Source organism: Physcomitrium patens, chromosome 18 (assembly GCF_059467195.1).
Source record: "Physcomitrium patens ecotype Gransden chromosome 18, ASM5946719v1, whole genome shotgun sequence".
NCBI lineage: Eukaryota > Viridiplantae > Streptophyta > Bryopsida > Funariales > Funariaceae > Physcomitrium > Physcomitrium patens.
Window position 1 is genome coordinate 5,270,814 of NC_143427.1, and position 23,915 is coordinate 5,294,728.

Sequence of the window (23,915 nt, forward strand, 5' to 3'; positions counted from 1 at the left end):
ATGTGACTACTCTTCAAGATATTATTGGATACTTCGCTGCCAAATATCAACTTCGACTGTAAGTTGTGAATGTTATACGGAATATCTTTTAATCGTTTTGCCGTGTTACTGTACCATTGCATACATACATTTATTTATCTCTAAATAAATTCCTACGGTTTGTGAAAAGCTTGAATTGTTTACTACAATCTTCATCTTACTTAAAAAATACTTCTTCCAAACCATTTTGGTACAATACGCTAGATGGTTGTAGCAGTTACGAAATTTTAAGAAGAAGAAGCAAGAAGTAAAATAACATAAAGGACCTTGAAAGGGTGAATTATTCATCGATTGTGTTTGACAACGGAAAATATCAGATGCTTATAAGAAGTAAAATAACATAAAGGACCTTGAAAGGGTGAATTATTCATCGATTGTGTTTGACAACGGAAAATATCAGATGCTTATCCTATGTATGATACATTCGAAGAAGTTATTCATGCTCAGTTCTCAGCCACTCACTGAGTTGCCCTTGTCAAGGACACTTCTACATCTCTAGAACTGCTAGGAAGAGAAACCATTCCTCTGCAGGCAAACGGAGCGCTCCGGAATGAACTAAATGTGGTTTAGCAATCAAGCATCGACAACTGATGCAGCAAACTCGCATCTTCAAGCATGCATCCTGACCGCATTATTTACTCAACCAGTATGATGATCTCTCTCCAACAAGACCTTCATCTCGAAATCTACTTTAATTTGTGCGGCCAGAGCTGCAGGTTTATGTGGCGCAGATCGGGGGGACAGAGACTGAACTTGGACGCTGTCTGATTCGGTGAGCATCCATGGCTTTTTTGTGCGAAAACGCATCGGCAATAATGCGTGACTGCAGAGCTAACTCCGACTTAGTTCGTTCATCGCTCAGATTGAACTGTTTTGACTGATCCAACGAAATCGAGAAGTCTTGCATTTCGGAAATGAAAGAGTCTAAGTGATCCACTGCCGAGATAGCTGATGGCGAGATGGTGTCTGAGCTTTGACTGGCACTGGAGCTTGGTGAGCTAATTGAAGTTTGAGTAAGGTTACGACTTGATCCGAGGTTTCTGAACCTTCTCCAGAAAGTTGGAGATTCGAATTCGGAGTGGTGGTTGGGCGACGTGGGCGACGTGTTTGACGTCTGTACAGAGCTTGATTTTCTGATCAACGCTTTCTGACATGAAACAGTGGTGATTGCCTTTGTGGACCGCCCGTTTCTTCTCATGCGCACCGCATAGCACGACAAGTGCTTCCCATAATACCGATGGCTTCTCATTGCCCTCTTGTCGAAAATTGCGTATGTGGCCTTGAGAGATGCCAACTCTCGCACAATCACTGTCCTGGCTCGAGCGCCGGGTGCTATCCACACTGTGAGATTAACCTGCATGCAGATTCACCTGATCACTTTCAGCAACTACAGCCTTGCGCAACAACTAGAACGACCTCTTCTTGTAGACGAGTTCAAATCCAAAACAATAACGCACAGAGCTGAGAACATGAACCATAGCGCAAGAATCTCACATTCTTCTTCTCACACTCTGCTCTTCTGCCACTGTCAGACAACTTGTGCTCGAAGAAACTCGTTGCCCTATTGACCTCCTTCTGCAGAACTTCATCGTTAACTCCAACCGACAGATCAGTTGTTGCCACAACCTTACAACCCACTGCCACATGCAGGGTAACATATCGTCAACATTGGTTCATCGTTTCCATCACATGACTATAATCCGTCCACTTCATCTAATCCAGAACAGATTTTGCAAAACAAAATTCAAAAATTGAACTGCGCAGGTCAAGACATCTCAGAGCATAATGAATTTGTGTTAGAAGAAAAGTTCAACAAAATCGTACTTGGACTTGTTACGCGTTTGAGAACCCCGAGAATGAATATCTCGTCCCCTGGTTGAACAACGGATTTAATGGCCCAGTCCAGAGCAGAAAATGATGGCTTCTTCTCTGCATCCATGATAATTGCCACTATATTCGGCATTGATGCTTCAGCGCTTTCCATATCAAAAGCCTCTCTCTTTGGAGAGCCCTGAGCTTTGCTGCTAGTTAGCTCTAACTTCTCCCCCCCCCCGTTACATTTTGCATTCTGATGTGGTTCAGGAGGAGTGTAGCTTTCAAATTTGAAACGATTCGATTGTGGTTTCGGAAGCTTGTAGCTCTCATATTCGTCAGGTTTCGTCTCCGGCTGCAGAGTTTTGCGACCATCAATATATACACGGCTTTGTTTCACTTCTCCTGTACGGGGCGTGTTGCTGTCGGGAGTGACTTTGGTCGAACTCACTGCGACTCCATTCGTCTGGGCTGATTTCTCACACAACGATTTCTCCAGAAGCAGTGTTTGCATGGGGTGTAGAATCTCGTGAGTTGGGCTGTAGATAGTGTCCAGTGCAGGTTTGGTTTGAGTTTGTACGCTCGGCCATGACTCGATGGCGCCTGTTGGCGTCCTCGGAAGCGTTCTGCGAGATCGCGGCGTCAAACAACTGTCGCTTTCATAATTTACCTTAATCGGACGGAGTTGAGGTCTTCTCACACTAGAATCGGTCTCACTCATGTCGCTCAGGTCACTCATGCTGTTAACCTTCAATTGATTGTCTCCACTACGCTTCCGATCATAAGTATATGCGTCGCTCGTGTAATCATCCACCCGACCGCTGATACCCTCCACATCTTGCCACTGCGACAAAGGCCGATTGGCGCTAGAGTCACTAGACCATGAGTAAGAAGTTGTTCTCCTGGACCTTGTATCCGACGTCATAGGCGCCATAATTTCCTTCAAACCTCAAAGCTCAATCTCTAGCACAAGTTACAGACTACTCCGCAAGGGCTTTACCATCAAACAGAGTCTATCTATCTACTGACCAGAACCACTCACTTTTTCAAAAAATTAATCACAATTAATCGCAGCAACCTGAACTGAAGACTCGTGATATTTTCTCTACAACTCCAGCTGCGATGTCTAGAGCAGGACTCTCCAGCGAAATGTCAAAATTTTACTAACACTGATAATTCGTTGCACACACCATCGCAACAATCATGGACAAACCCTAGTACACACTCATGTCCTAATTTCAAGGGCTCACCTCCCGGAGTACCAACTGTGAAACCAACATGAAGCGAACAAAACAATCTCAATCTGGCTGAAACCCTCGACTCTCTCGACTCTCTCGACTATCTACCCCTCTTTCATAAGGATCCATCAATCAATCGATCACATGTGTCATGCATCTTATATAACGTTGAACTGTGTCACTAAGACGCACGGCACGCAGTAACAAACTTGGTGGCCACCGTTAGTATCGGTGACAATCGATGTTAGATCTGGTACAAACAAAGACTCATTCAACTGGTCCTAATTTCAGGAACACGCGTGAGCCCGATATCACCGCCGGTTGATATGCAAACAATTATAATTCAAGCTGCTTCAAAGGGCTTGCCACAGCAAACAAAATCCCTGACACCCACAGATATCAACCACTCTGAACACGAAAAGGAGTTTGTGCAACAGCACTATATTCGGGCACACACTCGGAATAGCAAAGCGAAAAGTTGATGAGCAGCAGACATCTTTCTCGATCGCAAGCACAATTGGGTCGCAATCCATCATCTCGCCATCGAATGGGGCTGATATTTGGAGTGACGCAAAAGCAGATGGAGGTCAACCGACAGGTGGAAACATGACGTGCTAGAGCCAGGAATTTTTAGCGCTTGTGATTCTAGTCTTGGCAATCGGGAAACGCCAAGGAGGTGAGAAGATAGGTCCCGCCGGGTCCACAGGTCCAATTTCTCTCTTTTCGCCACCTCAGGGCAATACTGTTGAGGCTCCTTTCTGGGGTCCGCCCCGAAGCCTGATCATCGCCCCCACCTGGCCTCACTCTTTCCGCCTTCGACACAACTTCTGTGCAACTGCCCGGCGCAATGATCGAGACTCAGACGTCTCTAGCATCTTCTGTCTCCTTCAAACATTCGCATCATGTGCAGCTCTGAAAGACTGTACTGGAACTCGCCACCTACTACCGCAATCCCCGTCTTGGGGTTCTAGACTTTCTCCTCCTCCTCATTCTGCTCCTCGCCTCCTCTAGTCTTAGATCCACACCAGGAGGGTGCTGGTGCAGTGCCCGCCTCCGAACCTGATCTCATCATAGTCAGCAAGCCCTGCGCTTCTAGCTGCAGATATGTGGCATTATCATCAGGCGCCACTCCGACTGTTCTCGCCTCGGACAGTGTTGAATTCCTTGCCATCGCTGGAATTTCGTGAGCAATCTGGTGGGTCTCTCGGAGACTGTGCGGTGTGTATGTGTGTGTGTGTCTGTCTCCCATCTGCTCCAATGAGTTTGATGTGCACAACCATGCAGACGTGTCAGTGAGCTAGATATTTTGCAACCTTTGAAGTGCATCCTCCTTCCAATCAGATTTGTTACTCTCCAACTATAGGTGTTATCCCTGTCGATTAGCGTGTCGGTTTTTGCACACGCTTTTGGGGCGTTGTATGCAAAGGCTTTTTCTCAGATTTAAGGTGGGTTTGTGTCTGCACTGGGTTGTGTCACAAATGGATCAGATTAGTTGGGAAGCCAAGTTTGAATTCAGAGGGAATAAAAACAGTTAACAAGGGGTGGAAGACAAATGAACTTATTGTACCAAGTATGCCATGTATTGCATTTGTAACAACTCACCATTACAAGTTACATTTTTCTAGCTATAATAATCGTTATTCATGGTATTTAACTAACACCCAAATGTTGCTTAGAAATCCATGAAGCATTTTCGTGTTTCAGAAGTTGGTTTTTCCATTCGATAATGTCCAGTTAGTAGTTGTCCGAAGTGGTTCTGATAATTAAATGTAATGACTCATCTATAATGTTTGATTAAGATAGGTTGAAAAGTCCATGTAAATGCAATGTGGGTCAATAAGAGTTCGCTTCAAGAAAGTGTACAGTAGTTTACCTTATGTTTATTTGATGTGGGTAAATAATAGTTTGATTCCAGAAAATATCTGATGCTATTGGCCTTTATAACATTAAAAATGGTAACTGGTCCTGTGTGTAACACATTCACATTAATTTTTTAATTTTAGGAAACTAGTATATCTAAAAAGCAAATCAGATCCAAATATTTAAAATGTTGGTGCATAAGTTTTTTTATTTTTTTATTTTTTTTTATTATATGCATAAAAACTTGATACCTACTAAACTACCTACCTGTCCATACCTACCCCTTCCCACTTCTTTTCTTCCTTCAATTATATGAGTACATAAATAATTATTTGCATACCTTCAAATCTATCTACACACAACTGCTACAGTGTGTGGATGATATCTAAGGTCGAAATTAAACTAGACTGAAAAGTTTTAAGGTGTGTCCCTGTATGCTTACTGATTTTTGTTTGCATTTTATTTTTGTAATATTTGTGTTTCCATAATTTTCTTAACTATTTACATAAACATATTTCTCATGTCAAGTAACTCTCCAAGAGTTGCATTACATTAGTATGGTTGTAATGTGAGTCCCTTGGTCATTGATTTGAAAGGAACATGTGCGTTTATTGATGCTCTGAGATTTACTTGATTGAATTTTATGTTGATTTGATTGTAGCGGATATGAAATTAAAGATCAATTTTTAATCAGAGAAAAAAATTAAGTATATATATATATATATATATATATACATACATATACACACACACACATGTACATACAATTGAAAAAAGTTAAGAAGATTAAAATTTTGTTGTTCAACAGGACTAGGTAGGAAGGATTAGGTAGGAATAGAAGAAGATTAGAGCAAGACTGGAGAGAATTGTTTATAAGAAAAAAGTTAAAATTATCAAAAACCCTTCTTTCAGTCACTTCTCTGTACCTAGAACAAAATATTTCTCTCTTGTACTCTCTGTCTCTCTCTCAGTGTGTATATATATATATATATATATATATATAAATGGGTGATAAAAATAATTTTAATAGAAGACACTAGTAATCAATTTTATTACTTCTATTTTAATGATTATATTTTAATGATATAAATGGTGTTTTTAGCAATGCACCAGATTTTATTATGGTGTCTTATTCATGATTTTGTTTCTATTTAAAAGAAATATAATTTTTTTAGATCTTTTCTAAATGATTTATACTGTGAGTATAATGCATTCTAAGTAAGTTCTTGTAGGATTATTTAGTGCATGTCTATCTGCTTATGTGCATAGTTTGTAATTGCAATCTTGTTCCTTAAGAAAAAAAAAAAAAACAACAACATAATGTTAAAAGAAAGTAGTATAAATAAAACCAAAGGTACAATTCAAGTTCAGTTCAATTATTAAACATAATTATTTACAGTGTTGACTTTGATTAATTTATAAATTTGCACGAGTGTTATATTTTTTCTTTAAATTATTTAAAACAAATATCTCGTGAAATTCAAAAAGTCATCAATTTTGGATGTGAGTTTTGAGTCACACAATTGATTACGTAGATAAGTTCCTTAATTAAACTTTGACACCTAAAGAAAAACAAAATCCTGTTTCTCTTTTTAAGAATGTTAGGTTCAACACAAGGCTGAATTATTTAGCTTATAAAGAAGAAACGCTCTAAATGATACAATGTAGATTCTCTAAAAAACCTCAGAACACAATAAGATATATATATATATATATATATATATATATGACTTATTACAATAAGACATATATGTAATAAGTGTGTTAATTAATGTTTTCAAACCGTAGCTCATCTTCACAAGAATTTGCAAGAAACTGGATTAATTTGTATGTAAGATTAAAAGTTGAAGTATGAAGCATATTTGCATCAATGTAATAACTGGTATAAAACGTTGTAGTTCTTCCTGTTTCTATTTCCAAATAAATCGATATTTGGTACAATAAATTTGAATGGTCATGAATTGTGGACATGGAGGAAGCTACTGTTACGTCAATTTTCAATCACACATAAATTCAAATAGATGATATTTAAATATATGTCACAGATTGTGATTCCACTATAAATGTGGTTAATTAACCACTAGTAATAAAATAATAAATATAACTATTGGTATTATTGAATAGTTTTATTCATTTATTTGTATGTAAATTTTCCAAGATTTAAATATATATATATATATATATATATATATTCTAATAATGCCAAGTTCAAGTGAAATATTTTGAGTTATTTTTTTAATGCAAGAAATTCACAATGTTATGTTTGTTCTATTTTAAGTTAAAGTAAGAAGTATCGATTTATATAAAAGATAGTTTCTAAAACATTTTATTTTTCACTCAATTGTAAAGAGTCTCCAAACATTCATTCTTTTGCTCCAAGACCTTAGTATAAGATGTATGCAAAACTAGTGATCAAAACATTTTGTTTATTTTTTCAATAAATTGATTATTTTGTATGAAAAAAAAAAAAAAAAAAAAAAAAAAAACTCAATTAACAACTTGACCACTTTTTACATTAGCTTAGGGCATGTTTCCACAAACTCAAGGGTTGATGGACAATTATAATACTTAGAATAATGAACAACATGCATTAGATAAAAAAATTCCATTCAAATTATTATCTTGAAAGATAATTTTTTTTTGGATATTTCACTTGTTCATTTTCTTCTAGGAATATGATTTTGTGTTTTATTTGTTTGTTTAAATGCCTTGCAAATATGCAAGCACTATTTGTTAAACTTTTAACCAAGCTTATCTACTCAATGTTTGACCTTGTTTCCTCTAAGTATAAGAAATGTACATATATTCTTATTTAATTATAGCTTCTAAATTACATACATTTGCATAACTTTTGGGTGGATGAACACTTTTTACTTTAATAAAGGTGACATAGAAAAGCTTTGTTGATAAAAAAAACTATGTGAGGTCGAAAGGTGTCAAAGTTGTATTTTATTGTGAGAGTGGGTAGAAGAGGAGCTTTAGGATTGGAAAATATAAGCTTATTTTTTTGAATTAAAATGATATTTTGATGATAAATATTCATTCAAAAAAAACTTGTATTATAATAGATGAGTGGTGAGTAATTTCTAAATGTCACTACTCATCCACTGGATGAATTCTAGCTCCACTTTGTTTTTGTTGACGAAATATTCTTCATCCTACTTTTGTCTAAGTAAACGATAACGTTTGGATTCAGTGATCAAGACCTCCTCAAGGATGAATGTTGATTCATCACAAAATAAGTCATCCATATAGTCATACAAAAAAGCTAAAAGTTGTTTCGATTGTTGAAAAAGTTTAGAAAGACACAAGAGTAATAATAAGTAATACATACACACAAGAGTAATAGTAAATAATACATACACACAAGAGTAATAGTAAGTCATATACACAAGAGGGTTTCTAAGAAGACAGAGCTTCACACATAAAAATCTATTGATCTGGTTGTATCTCATATATAAGAAGAAATGGAAGAAAGAATAAATAGTACTTCTTCACTAGACTCTAAATATTCTAGCTATGGTATTTATTATAGTCTGCAGTAAATATTATGGAGAGTACCGGCTACATTTAATGATCTCAACACTCCTCCTCACTCATCATAATATTTACATAATATAAAATTTGTATAGAATTACGATCTATATTTTTCTGTGATCTTATAAGATCAACAATTGTTGCTTCATTAAAACCTTATCTAGAAAAACCTTATTGTATTTAAGGAAAAAATCATAGATGAAGAAAAAAGAGTACAACATCATTTTTTTTAATTATTTAAAGAGCTCATTAACTTTCTTATTCAAGAAAAGCAAGTCTCCGCATACCAATGCCATAAGTAAGTCGACGATGGTTGCACAATGAGAGAGTGTTAGGGACATAATTCTTAAAACCTTCTAGAAGCAAGTCTCTAGAACCTTCTAGAAGCTTCTTAGTTGGTAGAAGATATTAGAGATATAGTCCTTAGAACCTTCTAGAGATAAGTTTCTAGAACCTTCTAGAAGCAAGTCTCTGGAACCTTCTAGAAGCTTCCTAGTTGATAGAAGTTGCTTGAGAAGCTTCCTAAATAGAAGTATATATTGGAATCAAGGCTAAAGAATTCTTCAATCTCGACAACACATCTCTTGGAGCTCTAGCTCACCTCTCTGGTGTTGTTCTCATCTGATTAATCTAGTTCTTACTAGTTCTTCTTGAACTTTTTGTTAGATCTCGAGTCTGTATTTTTGTGTCCGTGACAGTTTGTCGAGACTGTACTCACCTCAGATATCAGAGCTAGTTTCTTCTTTGTTAGAGTGTGGATTACCCCTCTGCTTGGAAGTGTATTAGCATTTTAGAGGTTGCGGATTACCCTCCTCTAAACTGATACTTCTTTTGTTACAATATTGGAGCCTTATTTCTTCTTGGAGAGAGTGGATTATCTCTTTTCTTGAAACTCTTAAGGCATTTTAGAGGTTGCAGAGTATCCTCCTCTAAACCAATATTGTCTTTTTGTAGAGTCATTTCTGTCCTTGTCTTAGAATGGCCGGAGGCCAAGACATTAGTATGACGAAAAGTTTGGAGTCCAAGTTGGATGCTATCATGAATGCCTTCGCTACGTTGTCGTATTACGTGCTTTCTTGCTCGAGAACGCGCCGGACGTCTGGCTGTAGAAGGTAGTATGGAGATTCGCCAATAGTCAAGCAGTCTATCAGTTTTTGACTACTGGAATATAAACGATTGCAAGAATACACCGTAAATCTATACGGATGCCCTTCGACTGCTTGTCGAAGTCCTTTTTTGTCCCAGCCGGTAGGTCTCTAGACGTTACAGAGAACCCCGAACAACCCAATCTACTAATCTCCGATACCGCTTTGTACTTACGATCTTGTATCCATTGACTGTCTTGTTAGATTAACCCAATAAATTTCATTCACTCCGCATACTCAATTCTATAGACACCTTTTTAATCCTTCAATCACAAACGTAACTCGATTTCACAAAACAGTCAAGAGTAATCAAATCCAGTTCATTAAAAAAATCTCGATTCACCATTACAACACTGACTTCAACAACGATTGCCTCAGTCTTCCCAAAACTCTATGAAGAAGAAAAATCCAATTCTTCGTCTTTTCTTCTCCGACCCGAAGCATGAAGCTCCTCTCCAATCCCCTTGATCTTCAAAAAAAAACCTCCAATGAAACCGAACTAGTAACCTTGAAAAAAGCTTGAAGCTTGCTCCTTGATCCAAAAAAAAATCCCCCCCCCCCCTGATCTGAAAAAAAAACCTCCAATGAAACCGAACTAGTAACCTTGAAAAAAGCTTGAAGCTCGCTCCTTGATCCAAACCTCCCCCCCCCTGATCTTATCCTCTGAATTTCTTCAATCTTCCGTCTTGGATCTGGAATTGGCTCCCGTCGTCAGAGCTTAGATCCGAAATTGGCTCTCGCCATCAAAGCTTTCTCCTCCGTTTTTACCTTTAAGAGATCCATTTACCAAAAACAACGTTCCCTGAAACAGAGAATAGGTCAGCCTGAAATAGAATCGAATCCCGTAATCGGGACCACATTGAGTTGCCCGACCAATTCAGGTCTCATATTGGATAAGAGTCTAGTAGTAAGACCCGGATTTTCCCGTAATCAGACTGCATTGGGTTGCCCGACCAATGCAGGTCTCATATTGGGTACGATGCCCATAGTAACTTGGATGTTCCCATAATTAGACTGCATTGGGTTGCTCGACCAATGCAGGTCTCATATTGGGTAAGATGCCAGTACTAACCTGAATGTTCCCGTAACTAGACTGCATTGGGTTGCCCGACCAATGCAGGTCTCATATTGGATAAGAGGATCCGGATTGGATTCTCGAAATTGGATCCAATTGGCTCTTCAAACGAGATTCACCCGTCGCGTGAATTGGTCCTTTTCTTTCCTGCTGACTCCTGTTATTAGAATCGAATGGAGCATTTTAGTATGCCGCGGCTGATTATAACGGTGTCGTGTTGTAACACGAATATACAGTGAAAATAAAAAGAAAGGGGAATTTTATTAATATTCAGTTACCTCGAATATTGGGAGCAACGACCAACTCCTATACAAATACTGAGTGGTCAGGTTCAGTCACCCCGTTACAGTCAGCCGGGGCATACTGAAATGCTCCGTTCAATTCCAATAACAGGAGTTAGCAGGAAGAGAAGGACCAATTCACACGACGGGTTCGAAGAGCCAATTGGATCCAATTTCGAGAATCCAATCCGGATCCTCTTACCCAATATGAGACCTGAATTGGTCGGGCAACCCAATGTAGATCCAATTACGGGAACATCCAAGGAACGTTGTTTGCGGCAAATGGATCTCTTAAAGGTAAAAATGGAAGAGAAGGCCTTGATGACGTGAGCCAATTTTGGATCTAAGCTTTGATGGCGGGAGCCAATTTCGGATCCAAGACGAAAGATTGAAGGAATTCAAAAGGATAAGGTTAGGGGAAGAATAAGTTTGAAGGGGAATCGGGAGAAAGGGGGTTTTTTCAAGTTTTTGCAAGGTTACTAGTTCGGTTTTCATTGGAGGTTTTTTGAAGATCAAGGGCATTAGAGAGAGGAGCTTCATGCTTCGGGTCAGGAAAAGAAAGACATAGAATTTGGATTTTTCTTCTTCGTAGAGTTTTAGAAAGGTTGAGGCAATCGCTGCTGAAGTCAGTATTGTAATGGTGAATCGGGATTTTTAATGAAGTGGGTTTGATTACTCTTGACTATTTTGTGAAATCGAGTTACGTCTGTGATTGAAGGATTAAAAAGGTGTCTATAGGATTGAGTATGCGGAGTGAATGAAATTTATTGGGTTAATCTAACAAGACAGTCAATGGATACAAGATCGTGAGTACAAAGCGATATCAAAGATTAGCAGTTTGGGTTGTTCGGGGTTCTCTGTAACATCTAGAGACCAATCGGTTGGGGCAAAAAAGGACTTCGACAAGCAGTCGAAGGGAATCCGTATAGATTTACGGTGTATTCTTGCAGTCGTTTATGTTCCAGCAGTCAAAAACTGATAGATTGCTTGACTATTGGCGAATCTCTATACTACCTTCTATAGCCAGACGCCCGACGCGTTCTCGAGCAGGAAAGCACGTAATACGACAAAAGTGGTGAACCCGGCGTGAAAGCTTGAGGTGGAAGGTATTAGATTTCGGTTGATTTTATCTTTATTTTATGGAAAATGGAAATAAAAATTTTGAAGGATTTTTGGGAGGAGTTTCTGGTGGGGAGTCTTCTAAAGGACAAGGTATGCACATGGATCCGTCTATTGCTAGTTTGTTTCAAGCCTTCTCATTATCAATGCAGCAACAGCAAAGCAATGATCGAAAGGAAGATTTGGCAACCAAAGCATTGCAAGCAGTGGTCAATAAAATTGATCAATTTGATGGGAGGAATATTTCAAGGTATTTAAGATGTTATGTTCGTGAAATGGAATTAAATCGGATTTCTGAGAAGAAAATGGTTGCACTATTTGGACTTGCCACGATACCGGAGATAAGAGACCACATTACATCGATTACAGATCGTTATAGGAATTCATGGGAGGTTTTTTCACATGCATTGAAAGACGAATATTTCTTAGAAGATGTTGATCGCGTTACTAAGAAGCTGTTTTTGGAATGGATTGAACGGCCCAATAAGAATTTACAAGCAACAGAGCTACTAAGGGAATTTGAGAGGCAATACTCTCAATTATCGAAGGTAGAAAAATTGACATTGGAGCCGAACAAAGTTGATCTATTTCTTCAAGCTGTTGATGGAGAATTGCAAGGGAAATTAGAACTTCTTCTTGAAGACAAAGAAAAAGATGAAGGATTGACAACAAAGTGGAAGAACGTTGAAGATGCGGTGGGGTTGCTTACAAAAAGAGAAAGGAAGAAGGATAGGAGCAATATTCAGAAAACAATACAAGCACCCAAAGCTCCAGTACATACAACACCACCAACAATGCCTATAGTTCAACCTTCGACATCCTTATCAAAAAAAGCAGATATGGGGATGGAAGAAATTATACGAGGAATGCGAGATCTTCAAATCAAATTGGCAAGACTTGAAGAGAATACTTCTATAAACAATTCAAAGAATGTTTGAAAACAAGGATATGTACAAAGATGCATTTGGTGTGATGATGCTTCACACACTAGAAAAGATTGCAATGAATTTAATAATATGATACGGCAGGGAATTATTTGCTGGAAAGATGGGAAGATAGCATTGAAAAATAGAGAGGATCTTCTTTAAACCAATTTTGGCAAGGGAGGAATGAGAACATTGGTTCAAGATTACCTAAAAGAGCATGAAACAACAGCACGAGAAAGTGCAAGTTATGGTGCTAGAGTAGATGATGAAATTGGTGGAAGTACGGAAACTAGTGAGTTTTGAGCTTCTGCCGTTTCTACAATGCAAGAAGGGAAATTATCTCGAGAAGCGTTATTGAGGACTGCAGCTACAATACGAGGTAGAACAGGTTGGGAGGATCCTGTTGAGTCTCTTTCAGTTCATGCATATATTGCTAAGAGCCAACATGAAGCTTTGATGGAAGAAAAGAGACGAGGAAATTTTGATGATACTAGAGAAGGAAATTCTTCTAAGACGCAAACTCGAGGAGAGAAGGCTCGGGAGGCAGCTTCACAAGAATTGCCTGTAAAGGATACCTCAGCATCATTGGGAGAAAAAACAAAGGAGACAAAAGATAAAGACAAATCAATTGCTTATAAGCTACTTTCTGACATTGAAGTGGCAACAAATTTGAAAGGGGTGTTGGAAGAACGTATATTAAATGCTAAGGTAGAATTCACATTGAAAGAAGTCTTGGAAATTGCAAAGAAGGAGTTTCATGATGTCATCATTGACAGCATTAAGCGAAAGAGGCAATTAATGGGCGAAACTGGAACGAGTCATGCTATTGATGCAAGAATATGTAGAGATGAAGAAGAGGTTGATATTGGTTACAAGCAACCAACAAATGAAAAGAATGGGTATAATCAGCGAGTACGTTTCGAAGATTCTAGTGACAACGAAATGGAAACTTTGAGCCATTATACTCGAAAGCATTGGGCAAGGGTAACTACTGAGGTATTGTTACGGATTCAAAATATAGACTTGAAATCTAACAAGAAGTTCAAGAAGAAGTGGCAGAACTAGATTAAACAGATGAGTACAAGAACAACACCAGAAAGGTGAGCTAGAACTCCAAGAGATGTGTTGTCGAGACTGAAGAACCCTTCAGCCTCGACTCCTATATATACTACTGAATAGGAAGCTTCTGGAGCTACTTCCGCTAACTAGGACGCTTCTCCAACAACTTCTACTAATTAGGAAACTTCTCGAGCAACTTCCTAGAATCTATCAGAATATTTTAGAACCTTCTAAGAATATTCTAGAACCTTCTAAGAGAATCTTTAGGGAATATTCTAAGAATCTTCTAGAACCTTCTAAAGGAATCTTTAGAGAATCTTTAGAGAGTATTCTAGAAGAATATTCTAAGAATCTTCTAATGTATGTCCATGACATCACCTCCTCTTCTAACTTCGAGGTCTCCGAGAAGCAATGTTGTTATCAGTCAATACCAACGCAAGAAAATGAAAATCTGTCGCATCACATCCGCTATGAATTCCAATTGTTGTTCGCGAGGCAAATGATTCATTGGCCCTTGGAGCCAACGGTAGTGACCAACACCTTCAACCTCTGACCAAGCGTGGACTTCTGTGTCTTCATTGTGAAACTGTCCTCCAAACACACCTTCTGGCTGACCGTCGTAGGCAGGCTCGACCTCAAATACAATTACTAGCGATCTGTTGCTCGGTATCCTCCGACGTCGTCGTGGTGCAGGCGGTTCTTCATCTCGCGGTCGTCTTCGTGAGCTAGTCGCTTGAGATGACATAACAAGTGTAGTATCTTGACTATCCATGTCCAAAGGCTAAAATGATGAGAGCAAACTATAGTTGCTAACAAAGTTCTACACTATCGAACTATGGGTTTTGGAGGTGCCCTCCCCCCTTTTTATGCTACTTGATGAGCAAGCTTCAGTTAGAAGCTATCGTTGAATCGGCTTAGGTTTATGAGGATATCGTTGATGAAATTCTTGTACCTTTTTTGGTGCATTGGCAAGATTTTCAGCACACTCCTACGTTCGTTCATTGATGTCGTATCCACTCCAATGCACTAAATACTCCAATTTTCTCCTATTACTCCGTGAATCTAATACCTTTTCCACCTCGTATTCCTCATGGTTTTCAATTTCGATACTTGGTGGCGGACTTTGTACTCTTTGGGGAAAAGCTGACTCTCGATAAGGTTCCAACAAAGACACATGAAAGACTGGATGTACCTTCATAGTAGCTGGTAACTCCAGACGATATGCCACCGGATTGATCTGCTTCTCGATAACAAATGGCCCTAATCTCCGATAGTCCAATTTGTCACATGGCCGCTTGGTCTTGATATTCCGTCGAAGAAGCCATACTTTACTTCCAACTTTAAAAGTAGGCGCTTCATTTCGATATTTATCTGCAGATGCCTTGTAACTCTCTTGGGCAGATTGCAATTGAAGCTTCAACGTCGCTTGAAGCTCCGATAGTTGCTTCACAAATCCTTCAGCTGCTGGGTTGTTATTTGCTGAAGAACTCAATAAATCGAGCTTGGGGTGGTATCCGTAGTTGGAGAAGAATGGTGTTTGTTGAGTTGACGCATGAAGAGTGTTGTTGTATGCGAACTCAGCAAGCGGTAGATATGCAGTCCAATCATCTTGTTGATAGTTGATGCTGCATCGTAAATATTGCTCCAAAACTTGGATACAAACTGAGTACCTCGATCCGACACAATATCATCTGGTAGGCCATGATAACGATATATGTTATCAAGAAAGAGTCTTGCGGTGTCTTCACTTGACGATGTTTTCTTGCAAGGCACGAAATACGTCATCTTTGTAAATCGATCTACCACAACAAAGATGCTGTCAAATGAATTCGATGGCGGTAGGTCCGTAATGAAGTCCATAGAAACTGAAGACCATGGTCGGTGCGGAATAGGTAATGGCTGGAGAAGTCCATACGGACGATGTCGAGGGATCTTGGATCTTGAACAAACATCACAAGAAAGGACAAATTCCTTCACATCCTTCCACATTTGGGGCCACCAAAAATCTCGTGAAATGAGCTCCAAAGTCTTGTTGAATCCAAAATGTCCCGCAGCTGGAAAGTCGTGGCGAGATTGAAGTACTCGGAGTCGAGTTGGTCCTTTTGGGATATACAATCGCTCCTCAAAATACAGAAGATCTCCCTCCACCTTAAACTTGTCATTATCGACACGTTGTTTGATGTCAAGAGCTATAGAATCCTCAATGGTCGCAGTACATACCTCGCTGAGGAAGCCGTCATCGATAGTTGCAACAGTAGCAAAAATCTTGAATTTTTCTGGTTTCAACAATGTTGTACATTGTTGATCAAACGCTGCTTCTCCAGCCTTTGGCGCAAGATACGATCTCCTCGATAATGCGTCAGATAATCCTTGCTGTTTTCCAGGGCGGTAGGTGATAATAAAGTCAAATCGTGATAGAGACATATTCCATCGAGCTTGACGACGATTCAAAATTCGAGCTGTCATGAAGTACTCCAAATTCTTGTGGTCCGTATAAACAGTCACTGGATGTGCAGCTCCTTCGAGGAAGTGACGCCACTCTTGGAAGGCATCCACTATAGCAAGCAGCTCTTTGTCGTAGATCTCGTAGTTGATCTCAGCAGCAGAGAACTTTCGTGAATAGAACGCAACTGGGTGAAGCTTCTTGTCTATGCCCATCTGTGAAAGCACAACTCCCAAAGCAAAATCTGAAGCATCGGTCTCTAAATAGAAAACCTTTGCAAAGTTAGGGTGTACCAAGATTGGAGCCATAGTGAATGCCGTCTTGAGATCTTGAAATGCTTTTGCTGCTTGTGATCCCCATTCGAGCTTGTCTTTGCTTGTTAGACGCGTGAGTGGTGCAGCAACTTGAGAATAATTCTTGATGAAGATCTGATAGAAGTTAGCAAATCCAAGAAAACACTGAACATCTCTAACCGTCTTCGGAACTTCCCAAGATATAATTGCTTCTACCTTTTTTGGATCCATCTTCAAGCCCTCTGTAGTCGCAATGAAGCCCAAAAATTCCATCTCATTCTGGTGAAATTGACACTTCTCTAACTTGGCGTAGAGTCCTCGTTCGCGTAGTTTTTCAAGAACCAAACAAACGTGCTTCTCATGTTCTTCTTCATTCTTGGAAAATATCAAAATATCATCCAGATAGATGACAACAAAGTCATCGAGGTACTCCCGAAAGATGTCGTTCATCATATGTTGAAAGACCGCTGGAGCATTGGTAAGACCAAAAGGCATGACATTGTACTCAAAATGGTCATACCTTGTACGAAAGGCTGTCTTCCATTCATCTCCTTCTTTGATTCGCACAAGGTTGTAGGCTCCTCTTAAATCAATCTTTGTAAAAATCCTTGCACGTCCAAGTTGATCTAAGAGGCCGGAGATCAAAGGTAAGGGATAGCGATTTTTCTTGGTCACCTTGTTGAGTCCTCGGTAGTCCACGCACATCCGCAGTGAGCCATCTTTTTTCTTCACGAATAAGATTGGTGCTCCAGCTGGCGACTTTGAATGTCGAATAAAATTCTTGGCTAGATTCTCATCGATGTACTTCCGCAATTCTGCCAACTCCGTCTGCGATAGGTTGTATATTGGACCAAAAGGTGGTTGCGCTCCTTCCTCTAAGTCTATGGCGCAATCATATGGTCGATGTTCCGACAGTATATCGGCTTTTTTCTTCTGAAACACGTCTTCAAAATCCCTATATTGCTCTGGTATATTCGATGTTGAGATATTCTCGCCGCTAGTTGGAGCTGCATAAATGACAAATGGTGCGCCTTCCTTGGACGATCTTAGGAACACTCTCGCTCCAATAAACATGGATTTCTTCATGTAGGTTCTACCAACAGGTTTATTATTATTTTTTTCAGGAAATGTTATCCTTCGTAGCCTCCAATCAATGGACGGATTATGATCTTCTAACCAAGAAAAACCAAGGATAACAGGGCTTGATGGGGTTCTAATAATATTAAAAATAACGTGACTACTATGGTCCTTAAACACCACTTCTATAGGTTCTGATTCGTGGGTAACGTTGCCTGACAATAAGGGTCGTCCATCTATCACCTCTATGTGAACAGGTTTGGACTTCTGTACTAAACGGATCTTGTGGCGTTTAGCAAACTCTTCATCTAAAAAACAAGTAGATGCCCCCGAATCCAATAAAGCTAAAGTTTTTTGATTTTAAGGGCCTAAAAACAAAGGAATTGTAAAACAACGGGCAGGTTGGACAGAGAAGGAGGAACCTGATTGTTGTCGTGATATTAGATTGTCCAGCCGTACGGTTCCTACTGTGGCTGGGCATTGTCGTTTTCCGGAATCATCGCACTTCTAGTCTTGACAGGGTGCCAATTTTGCTTCTTTGGGCAATTTCCAACCTTGTGACCTTCTTCTCCACAGTACAAACATAACCCTTCCTCCATACGCCGTTTCTTCTCTGTTGGAGTAAGAGATCGGACACGCGCCTTGTCGATTTGCATGTCTGTTGCCTCCGAATGTGAGTTTAAGCTATTTGCAGACATAGTCACGTCGTAACGAGTCATTTGGTGTCTTGGATGTTGGTCTTGGCGATGCTGGAATAGGCGGTTGTCACACTTTACAGCCTGGCTAATAGCTTTGTTGAGCGTTTGAGGATCAGGAAGAGATAACAGCAAGTCCTTCACATCATCCTTCAAGCCCCAATAAAATTGACTCACCAACGCCTCTTCACCCCAATTAATGTCACTTGCCAATTGTCTAAAATCCGAGGCATAGACTGATGCAGAGCGTGTTCCTTGTCGTAGCGATCGGATCTTTGTTGTAGCCCATCGAACTTTATCATGCTTGCCAAATGCTTCTGCAAACGCCTCCAAGAACATTTCAAAGTTGCTCAGGATTGGCGATCGCTTCTCGAACAAGGGAGTAAAGCAAGACAAAGCTTGTGCTGTAAGCAAGGTTCCAACAAGCCCAACACGCGCTTCCTCCGTCGGATAACGTTCGGGCTGTAAAATTGTTATCAACCTGATTTGGTTGACAAAACCTCGAAACTTGGAACGAGTTCCATCAAACTTATCCGGAAGACTAACTCGAGGCTCCTTTCGTTGTAGGACTACTCGATCTTGTTGAAATGGAGGTAGAACTGCTTCTTCTGGTGCAGAAGTTTGAAGCTGATATGCTTTAGATGGCACTATCCCAGATGCTCCATTGTTATGGAGTCCTACCATGACTCCTTCGATCTCTGTTGTCCTATGTGACAACGAAGCAAGAGCATTTATGATGGCGTCTAGTTTGGATTCCAAATTTTCAGCCATTTTAACGTCTTAACCTTCGGCTAACCTTCAGAAAGAAGAAAAAAGAGTTTTGACAAGAGGACAATATTGGTTCAGAGGAGAGTACTCCGCAACCTCTAAAACGCCTTAAGACTCCAAGATGAGGGGTAATCCACTCTCTCCTAGAAGAATAAGGCTCCAATATTGAGAAAGAAGAGATATCAATTTAGAGGAGGGTAATCCGCAACCTCTAAAACACTAGCACACCTTCAAGAAGAGGGGTAATCCACTCTCTAACAAGAAGGAACTAGCTCTGATACCAGTGAAAATGCAGTCTCAACAAACTATCACGGACACAAAATACAGACTTGAAATCTAACAAGAAGTTCAAGAAGAAGTGGCAGAACTAGATTAAACAGATGAGTACAAGAACAACACCAGAAAGGTGAGCTAGAACTCCAAGAGATGTGTTGTCGAGACTGAAGAACCCTTCAGCCTCGACTCCTATATATACTACTGAATAGGAAGCTTCTCGAGCTACTTCCACTGTCATATTACGTGCTTTCCTGCTCGAGAACGCGCCGGGCGTCTGGCTGTAGAAGGTAGTATGGAGATTCGCCGATAGTTAAGCAGTCTATCAATTTTTGACTGCTGGAATATAATCGACTGCAACAATGTATCGTAAATCTATACGGGTGCTCTTCGACTGCTTGTCGAAGTCCTTTTTGCCCCAGCCGGTAGGTCTCTAGACGTTACAGAGAACCCCGTACAACCCAAACTGTTAACCTTCAATACTGCTTTGTACTTACGATCTTGTATCCACTGACTGTCTTGTTAGATTAACCCAATAAATTTCATTCACTCCGCATACTCAATCCTATAGACACCTTTTTAATCCTTCAATCACAGACGTAACTCGATTTCACAAAACAGTCAAGAGTATTCAAACCCACTTCATTTAAAAATCCCGATTCACCATTACAACACTGACTTCAGCAGCGATTACCTCAGTCTTCCCCAAAACTCTACGAAGAAGAAAAATCCAAATTCTATGTCTTTCCTTCCCCGACCCAAAGCATGAAGCTCCTCTCTCTAATTCCCTTGATCTTCAAAAAAACCTCCAATGAAAACCGAACTGGTAACCTTGCAGAAGCTTGAAAACTCGCTCCCCCCCCCCCCGATTTTTCTCAAAAAAAACCCCCCCCAAAACTCTATCCCACCTTACCTTATCCTCTGAATTTCTTCAATCTTCCGTCTTAGATCCGGAATTGGCTCCCACCTCAAGCTTGGATCCGAAATTGGCTCTCGCCGTCAAGATTATCGAAATTGGATCCAATTGGCTCCTCGAACCCGTCGTGTGAATTGGTCCTTCTCTTCTTGCTGACTCCCGTTATTGGAATCGAACGGGGCATTTCAGTATGCTCCGGCTGACTGTAACGGAGTCACTGAACCTGACCACTCAGTATTTGTACTGGAGTTGGTCGATGCTCCCAATATTCGAGGTAACTGAATATTAAGAAAATTCCCCTTTCTTTTTATTTTCACTGTATACTCGTGTTACAACACGACATCCACCCCCTCTGAACCTGTGCATCCTCCGGTATGCACCAATTTATCCAATTGCTGTTTGATTCAGAATATATCCCCTACGTCTTTGTCCAGTTCGTCTTCGTCACCTTCATTATCCATATCACTTTCATCTTCTTGCTGCGGAATCTCTGTACCTTCATTAAGGTCTTCCATATTCATCTCTGCGTGTCTTCGTTTAAATATTTTTACTCTCTTCCCTGTAATTGGTATTTTCAATTTTGTACCATCTAACTCCCGTAATGAGTAAGTCGCATTATCATGAACAGTTGTTACAACATATGGTCCAAACCAACGTTTTGAAAATTTCCGCAAAGTACTATGTTGATTATCCAGACTATTGTCATAAACAAGTACCCAGTCACCTTCTTCGATTGCTTTTGGTCTCAATCGATGTTGCTTATCAAATCGCGCCTTGTTTTGTAACCTTGCTCTTTTAAACCTTTCCAATGCTATCTGGACATCTTCCGTTCTTTGCTCCAATTGTCGAATCCTAATAGCCAAAAGTTCTTCTCTTGTCAATCCATCTTCCCATGGTAGCATACTCCAAGTAAGTACCTTTTCTTCAATTGGCATAATTGGTTTTTGACCTGTCATAAGTTCTACTGGCATATATCCTGTCACCGAACTATGTGTTGTTCGATCAGTCCATAATGCAAATGACAAAAGCCGTGGCCACTCTTTAACCTTCCCATTACAAGCTTTAACCAATGCTTTTACAATCGGCGGGTGACCGCGTTCGCTTTTTGCATTCCCTTCCGGATTATAAACAGTAGTCAGTGATAGTTTAACTCCACATCTTTCAAAGAACTTACGAGCTTCTTGTGCATTTAATTCTCCACGATCTGTAGTGATTTTTCCTACGCATCCGTAACGGCAAATGACATCTTCAAGCAAAAACCTACAAATCCCCTCTGTAGATTTTGTCTTCAATGCTCTTCCTTCTACTTGATTTGATAAATCTTCACAAGCTAAAACCAAATATCTCATCTGCCATAACCCAACCGGCATAATAACCAAATCAACAACCCATTTAAAATGAATAGCCAGAGGATACGTAGGATGAAGACCATCTCGATGTCGGATATTAGAATACGATTGACAGATTTCACATGACTCTACAAATGAGAGCACATCTCGATACATATTTTTCCACCAATATCGTTCCTTGAGTTTAGCAAAAGTAGCCCAGATTCCTCTATGCCCTGCCCATAAACTATGATGAAACTCCTTTAATAATTTTAGTCTTTCTTCCCTTTTGCCTATCACTCGTTGTGGCATCCCAATTCCTTTCTTCGGTCTCTTCCATAAGAATCCATCTCGAAGTAAAAATCCATATGCTTTTTTTCTTATTTGTTTGAATTTTTCTGTAGACCAATTCCCCTGCTTAGTCAAGGTATTCAAATAATGACCAATATCCAATAATTCTCCTTCATAAGATTCTTCAAGAAATAGCTTGTCTTCTCTGTTGAGATTGGATATTGAATAGAATTTCAATCCGACATCATCAATGTCTTCAACCATTTCGTCCTCCCTCTCGTATCTTGCTCGAGATAGCATGTCTGCTACTAAATTGTCCTTCCCAGTGATATGCTTAAATTCTGGATTTAGTGACTTAATATAAGTAATCCATCTCAACATTGCAATATGTGGCGTTGAACAGTTAATAATCATTCCAAGCAATGGCAAGCAATCTGTTTCAATTACTACTACTGCCCCAATCAAATAGTCCTTTTCAACTTTCATAGCCAAAACGACTCCCCAAAGTTCTCTTTTGACTTGCGAATATGCACGCTGACGAATACTTAAAACTTTAGCCCCAAATCGAACTGCAAATCTACTCCCATTCGAATCATCTTGACCCACCGCCCATCCAACGGCAATTGGACTAGAGTCTACTGTAAGAATCACTAGTCTATTACACTTATAATCAACCTTCCTCAATATTGGAGTTGACATCAATAATTTCTTCAATCTTTGCATTGCCTGAATATGCCTTTCTTTCCATTTAAATCGGTAATCCTTGCGTAACAGTTCATATAATGGATCTGCTATGTGAGCAAAATGAGGGATCCAGATTGGATAAAATACACATGCACCCAAAAACCTGCGAACCTCTGTTAAAGAATCACAATCCTCTTTCATCCTTCCAATTGCATCAACTTTAGTCGGATCTGGTTTTCTTCCGTAAGATCCACATAAATGTCCAACAATTACAACCTCTCGTACTCCAAATACGGACTTCATACCCGATAATGTAAGATGAACTTCTCCAACCCAAGTTAAAATCTTTTCACAATCTTGTATATGATCAACAACATATTTGCGACACCCCCTCGTATCTAAAGTTTCATCCTTGTCTCCTTCTCTGCACCCTTTTATAGGAACATCATCCAGAAAAGGCATAGTCTTTTCCGGGATAAAATCTCTCAATACCTTATTCATCCCATTCATCATATGCGCAACTGAGGAAGAGTGCTTATTCTAACCAATCCAAGTGGTGTCCTCATCGTTGTCATATCTCTACTCTCTTCGGCAAGTTGAAATTGATCATAACCTGAATACAAACCACCCATTGAATAGATCGCCCTTCCAGCAAACGCCTGAGCAAATTCATCCACAATAGGTCCAATTCCTGCATTCCTGACACTTAAAGCATTCACCGGCTGCATATCTTGAATAAACCGCAGTGACCCATTCTTCTTAGGTACCGTAAACCATCGACTAGAATACGGCGCAAATGAAGGTTCCAATATTTTCATCTTTATCTTTTCTTTCAATAGTTCCACCAATTTAGGTAAATGTGCCCTCGGTACTAGAATCGGTCTTAGATTCCAAGGTACATGCGGTACAGTGAAGATAACCATAGGTGTTATAATATTTGGATCCACACACCCAATTTCATGAGATTCGAAGGCAAACGATCTACCTTGTTTAGCCAACATCTTTTTGAAGCAAGTAATTTCCTCCGGCAATAAAGAACCATCAGAACCAATCTTC

The 23,915-nt window shown here is 39.7% G+C and overlaps 1 protein-coding gene across 1 annotated transcript; it reads right to left on the reverse strand.

Annotated features, from left to right (window-relative positions):
* Positions 1 to 375: 375 nt before the first annotated feature.
* On the reverse strand, positions 376 to 3,610 carry LOC112295006 (uncharacterized). Its single transcript, XM_024546087.3, has 3 exons — positions 1,864 to 3,610; positions 1,534 to 1,676; positions 376 to 1,393 (listed from the first exon to the last, which is right to left on the reverse strand). Exons 1-3 carry the CDS (start codon positions 2,783 to 2,785, stop codon positions 758 to 760), a joined length of 1,701 nt encoding a protein of 566 aa, XP_024401855.1. The 5' UTR covers positions 2,786 to 3,610; the 3' UTR covers positions 376 to 757.
* Positions 3,611 to 23,915: the final 20,305 nt, after the last annotated feature.

Excerpts from the sequence above, each read along its gene's own strand:
- LOC112295006 (XM_024546087.3), bottom strand. The coding sequence starts at position 2,785 with ATGGCGCCTATGACGTCGGATACAAGGTCCAGGAGAACAACTTCTTAC. Across the intron at positions 1,677-1,863 it reads CAAACGCGTAACAAGTCCAA|TGGGTTGTAAGGTTGTGGCA; the intron begins GTACGATTTTGT and ends TGCATGTGGCAG. Across the intron at positions 1,394-1,533 it reads CAGAGTGTGAGAAGAAGAAT|GTTAATCTCACAGTGTGGAT; the intron begins GTGAGATTCTTG and ends ATCTGCATGCAG.